The following is an 11,871-nucleotide window of genomic DNA, read 5'->3' as shown; positions in this document are numbered from 1 at the left end:
ATTGTTATGAAGTGAATTCCAATACTTAGCTCCATCGTAGATGAATGTGTTCTGAGCCAGTAAAGTTTTCAAAAATGGCAAATGGAAATCATTCGATCGCCTTGATGGATAATTGTGAACGGATTGATTTCTTCGAAATTTCGTTTCAAATATATGTGGGAGATTGTTTTTATTATAATTGTACATAAATTGTCCTAAATTAAACAGATACAAATCTTTAATTTTCGATATTTTATGCACAAAAGTAGCGGGTCAGTATGGGATAAAAATACAGTATGACATATAATACGGAGTGATTTCTTTTGTAATAAAAATAATTTATCTAAAAGTGTTTTATATGTATTTCCCCACGCAAGAATACCATAATTCACTTACTTACTTATCACTCGACCTCTGCGATTGTTGGGGAGGCACGAGGAATAGTAAGCGGTCGACCGTTTCCATCCGGCTCTATCTTGGGCTGCTATGAGGAGGTCTGCCAAGGGTAGAGCTGTCCATTCCTTCACATTGTCCAACCAGCTCTTTCTCTGTCGGCCGCGGCAGCGTCCACCTTCTACAGTGCCCTGCATCACAGTCTTGGAGAGGCAGTCATGCCGAGTAACATGACCAAACCAGGCCAGCTTGCGTCTCTTGACCATTTGTAGGAGAGTCACTTGAGGTCCCACAAGGCTGGTGACCTTGTTTCTGACAAACTCGTTGGTTTTGCGTTCCCAGTAGTGTATGCCAAGCAGTCTCCTCAGGCATTTGCACTCAAAAGCTTGGATTCGCTTTTCTGATTCGGCCAGTATTGTCCAAGTCTCGCAGCCATAGAGGAGAATGGAGGTGACGAGAGACCTGAATAGCATGTACTTTGTATTGAAGCATATGTTGCTCTTCCATATTCTGTTTAGTCTAGCAATAGCTGCTGTTGCTGTGGCTATCCTGGTTCGAATCCCCCCCCCCCCCCCCCGTACAAGTGCCGTCCTTGTAGATAGTTGATCTCCGGTATTTGAAGCTTGTTACCTCGTCTAAGGTGTCTCCATGCATAGTGATGTTTGCACTGATGTTGTTTGGGCTATTGACCATCAGTTTGGACTTTTCTGTGCTCACTTCCATGCCATATGCCTCTGCTCTGTCCACCAGTCTGTTGGTGAGGTCCTGTAATTTATTGTTGGTGCCCTCCATGAGGTCGATGTCATCTGCGAATCGAAGATTACTGACGGGTCTACCACCAATTGAGATTGAAGTATGGTATGTCCTGCATGATCTTCTCCAGGAACAGATTGAATAAGACAGGAGAGAGTAAACAACCCTGCCTCACACCAACCGTTGTCTTGAAGAACTCTCCCAACTGGCCGTTCAAAAGCACTGCGCTGCTAGAGTTGGCATAGAGAGCTTGAATAACCTATACCAGTTGTTCGTCAATGCCAAAATCTCTCATGATCTTCCATAGGCCATCGTGCCACACTCTATCGAAAGCATTTTTGAAGTCGATGAAATTGTGGAAGAGGTCTCGCTGGTGCTGTAGATGCTTTTCGATCAGCACTCTGCAGTTAAAGATCTGTTCCATTGTGCTCCGGCCAGCTCTGAATCCTGCCTGTTCTTCTGCCAACAGCTCATCCGCTTTGGTAGTCAGTCGGTTGAGGATAACTCTGAGCATTACCTTGCTGGGGTGGCTAATGATGCTTATGGTCCTGTGATTTTGACACTGCCTTGGGTTACCCTTCTTTGGAAGTGGAATGATCAGGGACTGGGTCCATTCTCTTGGCCATCTTTTCTCCTCCCATATCTTCTGACATAGTGTTGTGAGGGCCTGAACTGTGGCTTCTCCTCGGCACTTTAAGAGCTCAGTGGGGACGTTATCCACTCCCGGTGACTTCCCTGGTTTAAAACTGAGGATTGCCTTTTCTACCTCTTCCCTTATTACAGAGGGCTCATCTTCCTCATCATCTTTAACATGTGTGTCTGCCTGAATGCTGGTGTCTAGGTGAAGCTGATAGTTGTAGAGGTCACTACAGTACTCAGTCCATCTTTCCAAAATTTCTTCGCTGTTTGTTAGGAGGTTACCATCTTTATCATCTATGACAGGAGACTTCGGCTGGCTGGTTTTGGTCAGGGTCTTAAGAGTTTTGTAAGCCTCCTTGATGTTTCCTGCAGTCAGTCCTTTGTCTATGACTTTGCACTGGGCTTCAATCCAGTCCTCGGCAGCTTTCATTTTCTTCCTGACCTCCCTATTCATTTCTCGGTACTGTAATCTTGCCTCATTGCCTCAGCTCTCGCCTCTTGTCACAGAGGTCAAGCACTTCCGTCGTGACCCAAGGTTTGGATCTTTTTTGCTGCTTCCCTAGCACTTCGTCAGCCGTTGTCAGTAACACTTCCTTGATATTACCAGCAAGAGTGTCTATGTCATTGTCGAGTACACTGAGCACTGCAAACTTTCCTCCAACTTGAGCTTTGAATATTTCCACAACTTCTGGGTCTTGAAGTTTCTTGAGATCGAAGCGAATGCGAGGGCTATTCTTTTGATACTTCGAATTCAGCTTCAGCTTGATAGTTGTAAGCACAAGGTCGTGGTCGCTGCCAATGTCAGCACCTGGGAAGGTTCTCGTGTTTGCTTTGTTAATGCTGGACTTGAAGCGCTGTGGTACCAGAATGAAGTCTATCTGGTTGTGCACTTGATCATTCGGTGAGTGCCAGGTTACAGTTCTGAACCATTTGTGTGGGTGCAGAGTGTTGACCAGGGTAAGGAAGTGACTTTTGGCACATTCCAGTAGCCTAATGCCTCTGTCATTAGTATCTCCCATGCCAAATCTCCCGACTGTCCCTGCCCAGTTCTCGTATGCATCTGGGCCTACCTTGGCATTCCAGTCTCCCTGAACTATCATGAGGTCTTTCCTTGGGACTTTTGCTATTGTGGCCTCCAGCTGGTCATAGAATTCCTCCACTTCCTCGTCATCATGGCCTGAAGTTGGAGCATAGGCTTGGATAATGGTCAATTTGTGTGGTCTGGCTGAGATGCGAATGGAGATCAGCCTACTGGAGATTGGGGCGCAGCTGATGACACTGCTGGAAATGTCTTTCCTAACAATAAATGCCACGCCGTGTTGATGCTTCCTCTCGTCCCCGGAGAACCAGATCTTATGTTCTCCATCTGTGCAGGTTTCGCCAAAGCCAGTCCACCTGACCTCGCATAGTCCAACGATGTCCCAACGGTAGCGATCGAGCTCATGGGTCAGCTCATGGATCTTCCCGCAGGCGTGCAGAGTTCGGACATTCCACGTTCCGACAGTTATGCCCTTTGTTGGCAGCTTGATGGTGTTTTTCGCTCCAGTAGTCACCTTTTCACGTCCACCCTGGAGTGAATCAGCGGGACGCGCGGTCGTTGTTAATCCGGGCCCCGACCGATCCGGCATGTTGGTACTTTGCTTCTTCTTCCTCATGTATTTTCAGTGGGCTTGAGATAGCTTGGCGGCGCCCATCTCCTCTCCAAGCTAGTTACCGCAGGCAGTAGACCACTAATATAGTGTGGGTCGCCCTCGATTGTGTACACTTGGCCGTTGAGTTTCCTCTGGGGATCCTTCTCCGCCCTGGCCAATAGCTGCTATCGCTGCTCATCAGCCCAGTGGTGCAGTGTAAGACACCACCTCCTCACGTGGTTTAGCCCTCCAGCTGAAGTGGTTGACCGGGGTATGGCGCTTGGAGCCAAACACGCGAGAGATTTAGGGTGCAGCATGCTAGGCAACAAAGTTACTATTTCTCCACAAGAACCCTATATACTCCTTAGATTTAGAAATGGCAATATTAGGGATGAATATAGTGTAAACAGGAACGATAAAGGGAAAAAATAAGCTTATTAATTATACCAATGTTACGTGAAATGATTTTACAAATACTGTCAATGTCATAATTCATGCAAAAACATTGTTGCTCTGTAGTTGTAAGGAATTATGCTTATGTGTGTGTGTGTGTGTGTGCATGTGTGTGTGTGTGTAAGAGAGAGGGAGGGAGAGAGAGAGAGAGATGTATGCGTGTATGTTTGTACATCTTCTTTGTCTAAGATTGAGTACAACATGAACGCACAACTTCGTCACATAAAGTAAGGATTAAAAAAGGCTGACAAATCAAACGCCAACAAGGCTGGTGCTGAGGAGTGGTGTAGGGGTAACCCAGTGAAAAGAAAATCTAATTGCTTCATAAGAATTCTGACGCAGGACCAATCTGGCTTCTGTAAATTAAATTAGATAATCTTGCTATTAGCTTTAGTATCGTGAGAATTACCCATTCGATGCTTAAGATATACAATTTCAAATATCCCATCAAACAAGTAAGATTCCAGTCCCCCCCCCCAAAAAAAAAAGCGAGGGTCAGAAAAATGTGAACTGCACAGAATTCTAATTGTTTGGACCCCAGAACTCAAAACTACATATAATCAATCCCAAGGGAGCTGTGTTCTCAACATGCCTTACCACAATACTACGTAGCGCAAAGTGAACTTTAGTCTTGTTCATAATATTGCATCATGCTTTACACGTTGTAGTATATCTCGTAATTCTGTAACACGTAAATGCATTCATCTAAGAACTCCATAATGTAAACCCGTTCATGTGTCATGTATTATTTTTTTTTTGTCACACATACGCATACACATGATGTATTACTGTAGTTACCGTCGCATCGATGACATCTTCTAGCGCTGTGCTGGTGAACAGTGAAATCATAATATCAATGCCAAGCAGCCTTCCACAAGCATATCAATACTTGGTCATTGCGCTAGCAGCTGTGACGTGCAGCTTACAGTGAAGGTAGTTATAACCTTACTACTATCGTAACAACATTACTGGGATGAAGCCGTCGAATGGAAGCGAAATTGCCGCAGTTGGGTTTCAATTGTCATCTGTAAAATTGTTTCAAATTGAGATGGTCGAATCTGCACAAGTCCTCAAAGTATTCAGCTTAGCACTTCACTTCCAGCCATGTAGAGAGGGTGTTATTACTGGTTAGAAACAGCCAACAGCAAATGTTCGTGACTACAAAGGCCCATTCCAGGTGAAGTATGGCACTCAAAACTGAAGGAGCATATTCATTTCTCTTGTTCTTTGTCATCCTCTTCTCTCAAGCAAAAAATCCAAATCATGTTCATACTTTCCTGCAGGCGCGCATAGAGTTGCAACACTTGCTTGTAGTTTTAATGTTTTTGATGCAAACGTTTATGTAGAATGATGCTGTATTCCCTCTATGGGATACAATGGTGTAGATTTTTTTTTTCTTCCAGTTAAGCTACGGAAGTCAATCAAATATAGATTTTCCGTCCATTTTTTAACTTTAAAAATCAATTTCAAAGTTTTTTTAATTCAGATTCGTACACGACATGCAAATCCTAACTTCAATTTGATCAAAATTTCGTCAACCATTTTCAAAGACAGTGCACTCAAATACCGTCAATCATTTTTGAAATTCGATTTCCATGCACATAACAATGATTAAAGATATATTTAATTATTTGGTACTGTGTAGAGTTTAAGCCCGTTTTAACGTTAAAAAGACATTATGCTTGTTTTTTTTTTGCAAAAAACAAAACAAAACAAAACAAAACAAAACAAAACAAAACTAAACAAAAATCTATCATATGTGCAATGTGTGGATCACTGTACAGTTCATTATGTCCGTCTCGTGTGTACTTTGATTAGAGGATGTTTGTGTGTGTGCATATGTGTGTGTGTGCGTATCTGTATATGTGTGTTTGTGCTTTTTGTGTGGGGTGGGGTACACGTGTGTGTATGTTAGTCATAATTGTGAAAAAGTGAATGGTTGCGGGGAAAAGTGAAATTACTAAGAAATCACCACAGAAAAGATATGAGATGAATTTGAATGAAATTTGACGAAAATGATCGCTAAATGACGAAATTGCTTTTGTTGTTATGTGTGCAGCGAGTGCGACGGACGAATTTGAATTGTAAGTGACGAAAATGTGTGACAAAAATGACTAAATTGAATAAACTTTGTTCGAGAATTATTGACAAAAGACGAATTAGAGACTAGAGTTGGCATGTTCCAGATTCTCGGGAAGAAATTGAATTGGAGATCTATTACATTGGATGAAAAAAAAAATTGAAAATGAACGGAAAAACTGCATGGTAAAAATGCATTATCAAATTCCTTCAGGTAGTAGTCTCAAGGGCGAACAAGAGCCTTTTATTTCTGCATTAAGGAATGGTGTGAATATATTTCTTAGGTATATAGTGTTGCATATGTATACACAATTGACATTGAGGGCGATCGCGTTGTTTGCGCGTGTAGCATTTCTTTATGACATGTATTAATAAACAGTCAAACTATATACCTTGGAAAGGGCCGTGAAACATCTTTTTGATATATTGGATGGTAGCTCTCGTGGTCTGGTAAGGGTAAACTTTGTCCTTATTTCTAACCCCCCCCCCCCCCCTCCGGTGATACCTCCGGGATGATCATGTGTTAACTTATATTTCATATTAATTTGTTAGATTTTTGCTGATGTTTTTAAGGGCCAAAAGAGTCTATGCGTGTGAAAGGGGGTTCCGTTTGCCAGATGCATTACGAAAAGTCTCAGCACTTACAAGAGATATGCGTGTAACATCAGGTAGTTCAGAATGTGCTTTAGCTGAATCTTATCATTCACTTTGCTTTTCTATGAAAATCAGGGAAGAATTTCTTTGACATATGAATATATACATAAATACATATACTATATATATGTATCCTGTGTATGTGTGTGTGTGTGTGTGTGTGTATTCAATGAGGATACGAGGAGACATACCTACAGTATACCAGTCAAATGTCATGATTTGTCAAGTTTTGTCAAAATGTTGAATTCTCCGAGCTGCTCACATTGAAGTGAACGAATGAGAGATTAGTTATCGAAAAGTGAGGAAGACGTGGAATGAGGTATCTGCTGGAGCATGTGATTTTAGATTTAGCATTTTAGCATTTCACATAATTTACTTGTTTATTCGAAATCCCCTCAAGGTCAAGGTCCAGTTCAGGAAACACATACTATCTTACCCTCATACCGAATTTTTTCACGCATTGTTTGGGCAAGTACACTTAGTCCAGGCTAGGCTCCATAGAAAGTGCTCCTAACCTTTTTTTTTTTTTATATATGACAAAGCTTTCAGCGAAGCAAATTTAAAGTACATTAAATTACCCTCCTTTGGAAAGCTTTAGGAGGACAAAAGAAGTAGGAGTGAGAAAATGTTGATGACGGCCGAATTCAATCATTCATTTAGCTCATTTGTTGCACCCCATGTATTGTAGGCAATACACCAATGTACCTCCATGGTGCTGGTTGGTCTTGAGATATGGGAATATTTGTGTTAGTCAACAATAATGACATTAAATATTTCATGACTTGTTCACCCCTTCTATTCAAGCAATGATGCCGAAGAGTAAATAATTGCCGTTTATTCATTTTTTTCATTCATTATCAATGAATGACATCTTTTATCAAGTCAACAAGCTATTTCATACATTATCTACAAATCGTCAATATAATGAGCTACTGAGATAATAATGCACACAACAAAAAGGGAGTCTCCTATTGAGCCCCATAATGATGGTAAAGTAAAAACGGATTTGTTGTTACACGGAGGTGGAGAAGCAAATCGAGTCTGGGTGATGGGCGCTACTCGGCGGAAAGAATATTTCAGTTGTTTGGCAACCGTGACCTGCTTTCATCTATCTTGGCGAGGCATTATAAAGCTATCATTGATTTATTACACCAGCGAGGGTAAAGAGCTGTTCTGCCAGCCTATAAACTGCACGCTTCCTTTCAAGCTGGATACATCTAGTTGCGTTTATTTGTTTTCTTTTCTCTCTCTCCTCCCTCTTTCTGCATTTGTACAGGAAGCAGCATTTCATGTATACATTCGTTGAAGCAGAATAAGTAGATCAGGTACCATGGTTGTTCACACATCACACTGAATTTAATACTCAAGTCCACTTGTTTACTGAAGTAAATCGAACAGTCAAGACACGCAATCTATATTGAAACAAACCATATAATAGTTTCGCTTCAAAAGTTTTGTCTACTTCATACCTCAATAAAGTCATAGAGTTCTCTCCAATACTCACTGGTTTTTAAAAATGAAATTCTTGCATTGAGGTTATTATGTTTGTTTGTTTGTTTGTTTGTTTTTTTTTTTTGCAACTGATCGTCAAATTGCCCTACATCATGTAAATCGAAATATATTAGCACTGAGGTAATCAATGTCTGGTACTAGCCATGATGAAATAAATCATTGACATACTGGGGGCAGGATTCGAACCTACGACCTCCTGATCACCAGACCAGTGTCTTATCCACCAGACCACTGAGCTTCCGGCCAACTGCCAGCGCTGGTTACCGCTGCATGGCAATCATGTTCTTTCCCCATATCAACCATCTTTGCAATTACTCGTAGATGAAATATAATCGAAATCTCACAATCAACCAAGATTCCTTGACAAATTTGATGTTTATAGGCATTGTCGTTTACTACTAACGTGTATTTCATCAGATGTACACAAGAAAAATGGAGGTCTTCGGCACATCAAAAAACTATTAGCCCTAGATCTAAAAAGTACAACTGTTCACAACCTAGTAGTATCGGCTAATTTGCTTTCGAGATGCAACGCAAACACATGAAGGAGAAATCGTTACTAAACGGATTTGACTCGGAGATCCTGACCCGCTTCCACTCCTGACTCAACCACTGTCTCTGACCGTGACCCCGTTGGGCATAGGATGGCAATATAAGCACTGCTTATTATAAGTACGCTCATTTGGTAAAAAAAAAGAGGAACTAAATCTGAAAATTAATTAATAAATAACTGAGCAATAACTGACTATAGTGGTGGAATCTTATCCTAAATGCGGTGATATGCAGAGTGTATTATCTTGTACCTGATCCTATCTGCGGGGAAAAGATATCTTCAACATCCAATGACATCGGTCAACCTTCAATGAGATAAATGGTAGCGCTGGGTTGGCAATTTACGAAAATCACAGAAGCATGTTTTTATCTAAAAAACATAAAGAAAAAATACTGGATTACAGAGATTGTGATACATCAAAAATATATTAAATTGTACTACGTAATCTGTTTCTATGTCAGGGCTTCGGAAAGAGTGTGCCATGATACTATGAAAATGTCTGTGCAAATCGAAGCACACAAAAGGCTAACAAAATTTCCAGGAAATAGCCACATACCCGTAAAACCAGATTATGTCTTATTTCGGACCATAACGTCTCCATATAGAGATTGGATAAGACTGTAGAAAATATTCTGTGATCATGTTTTTCCAACGGGAATGTCAGTGTTTGCATGTTTGCATAAGCGCATCAATCATTTTATTTGCTGGGAATGATATGCAGAGAAAGAAGCGTTTGACATATTTAAGGTCACTTCTTTGGTAACGGAGGCAGAGTAGTCACATTTTATATAAAGTGAATATTGAAAAAGGTGTAGAAATTACATGCATTAATAGTTATTTTCATCGTTTCTGCTGCCTTTTCAAATAGCCAACTTCGAGGTCAGTTTATAATTCTTACTTTCGTCGCCAGGATGATTATGCATTGCATCCAAGAACCTTAGCATATTCACATTTAGGAGGACCTATATCTTCAGTAGTTAGAGATTGTTATGCCTCCGCCACGAAGTGGTGCCGGAGGCATTATGTTTTCAGGTTGTCCGTCCGTCCGTCCGTAATGAATTTTGTGGCAAGCGTAACTAAAAAACTTTTTGAGGTATCCTAATGAAACTTGGCATGTATGTGTATTAGGGGTGAAGTTGTGCCTATCAACTTTTGGGTGCATATGCTCAAGGTAAAAGGTCAAAAGGTCAAGGTCATATACATAAAATTTCACTATTTCCACCATATCTCTGCAATGCCTGCAGATATTTTCTTGAAACTTAGTGCATTTATGTATTACCCAATGAAGATTCTCTGGTGAAAGTTTGGGGTCATGAGGTCAAAGTTCAAAGGTCATAAGGTCAAGTAGAAATATTAAAACTTCACTTTTTTCTCCGTACCTTGGAAATTGTTCAAGGTATCTTCATGGAACATACATGTACTGACTGGCAGTGATTATCTAGACAATTTAGGGTTCATGGGGTCAAAGGTCAGGGGTCAAAGGTCAAGGTCAACACTTTAAAATTTTACTATTTCCCTTATGTTTATGCAATGCCAGCAGGATTATTATTTTTACCCTTGGTGTATGCATGTATAACCTAATAGAGATTCTCTGGAAAGTTTTTTTTTTTGTTTTTTGTTTTGGCCTCAAAGGTCAAAAGGTCAAAGATCAAGTGAAAGTGCTGAACTAAATTTTTTCCTTCATATCTCGGAAGTGGCTCAAGTTATCTTTAAACTGTCTACATATTTATGCATTGTTCTGCCTGACAGTGATTATCTTATGAATTTTAGGGTCAAAGGCCAGATGAAAATGGTAACAATTTACTATTCAATACAGAAATTGCACTTTTTCTCCATACCTTGGATATTACTCAATGCATAAACGTATGAATTGGTCAAAGTCAAGTTAAAGTCCTTAAATCCCACATCACACATGCTCTCCTATTCATCCAATTAAACCTAGGTCAAGGAAGGTGAACATTCAACACATTTGTGACAAACTTGTCATTTTAATATTTAGCCAATTTTGTGAAAACGTAATCACACATTGTCCACATGTACTATCTAGACCTATAAGGAGAATCATGCATCATGGCGGAGGCATACCAGTCGCCATAGCGACATTTCTAGTTAGAGATGCATTTGGGCTATTCACACATTGTACAAATCTCACCCATTTTCAAATACTGAGTACCGACAGTGAATACTATCTTCATGTTCAGTCATATCGAGAAAGACCAAATTACTCCTTCTGCTTGCTATAATTACGTTTTCGAGGTCAGCACAGCATAGAGAAAATTGCCACATGATTAGAAACGCCCGGAGGTATATTATGGTGAAGATAGCGAGATACCCCTTCAACACGTTTCTACAAGAAGGAGAAGAATGATAATATATTTGGTCATTTACACAGGCTTAAAGCGTTCGGTTCTTATATAAACTGTCTGAGAGGACATATTATATCAGTATTGGAAAATGCCATAAATACATTGTACATGCAAAAAGTGCTTTATGACAGTAACCTAGCACATAGGTGTACAAGTCACAAGTTTTTGTACTTCTATAGATGTGCCCCCTGCAATCACAAATTGACCGCATGATACTTGTACTTGTATATATTCATATTTGCTGGAAATGAATGTCAGTGAACCTGAACCTGAACAAACGTCAATCATCTCTGATACGTGAATAGACTTAAGTCTGTGTTCGGGTACAAGATGTCTTCCGAAGCGTGAAATCGTATTCTCTTTAAACAATGTTATGAAATAATCAATGTAACCCATGACAAATCTCCAGGTTACCATGGTAACAGAGAAGACTGCAAAATCGGATTGATCAATAATAAGGCTGCAGTAACTTGTTGTAACGTAAACAATCGTGAAGCATTAACGGAAGAAAGTTAGAGCGAATTAGATATTGCAGTTATGTTGCAACTGATTGACAAATTGCCGACGTAATTCAGTACTGAATCAATGAAGACTAGTAGTAGCCATGACAAAAAAAAACCAACAACAACAATCATGGGCATACACGTGTACATACTCGGGTAAGATTCGAGCCTACGAACTCCTGATCACGGGACGAGCGTCTTATCCACTATCGTTATCTTATCGTTATCTTACCCATCTTTATCGTTGCCTCTGTTCTATATGTTTCTGTCTATTTTGCTACCTCGATATTATGTTAGTCTTGTTTCCTATCGTGTCGCCAAGTCAGTTTTTTTCACCATAGCTAGTCTTGTTGCAG

The 11,871-nt window shown here is 40.4% G+C and overlaps 1 protein-coding gene across 1 annotated transcript; it reads right to left on the bottom strand.

Moving 5' to 3' along the window:
- Positions 1-2,240: 2,240 nt before the first annotated feature.
- Positions 2,241-3,392, bottom strand: LOC139730350 (craniofacial development protein 2-like). Its single transcript, XM_071641217.1, has one exon. It carries the CDS (start codon positions 3,390-3,392, stop codon positions 2,241-2,243), a length of 1,152 nt encoding a protein of 383 aa, XP_071497318.1.
- Between the last annotated feature and the right edge of the window lie 8,479 nt (positions 3,393-11,871).

The sequence above is a fragment of the Diadema antillarum genome, unplaced genomic scaffold, assembly GCF_040938485.1.
Source record: "Diadema antillarum isolate AM-2024a unplaced genomic scaffold, OU_Dant_1.0 seq00000302_RagTag, whole genome shotgun sequence".
Classification (NCBI taxonomy): Eukaryota; Metazoa; Echinodermata; class Echinoidea; order Diadematoida; family Diadematidae; genus Diadema; species Diadema antillarum.
The sequence above is the reverse complement of the archived record's forward strand: the minus strand, read 5'-3'. Positions and strand labels throughout refer to the sequence as shown.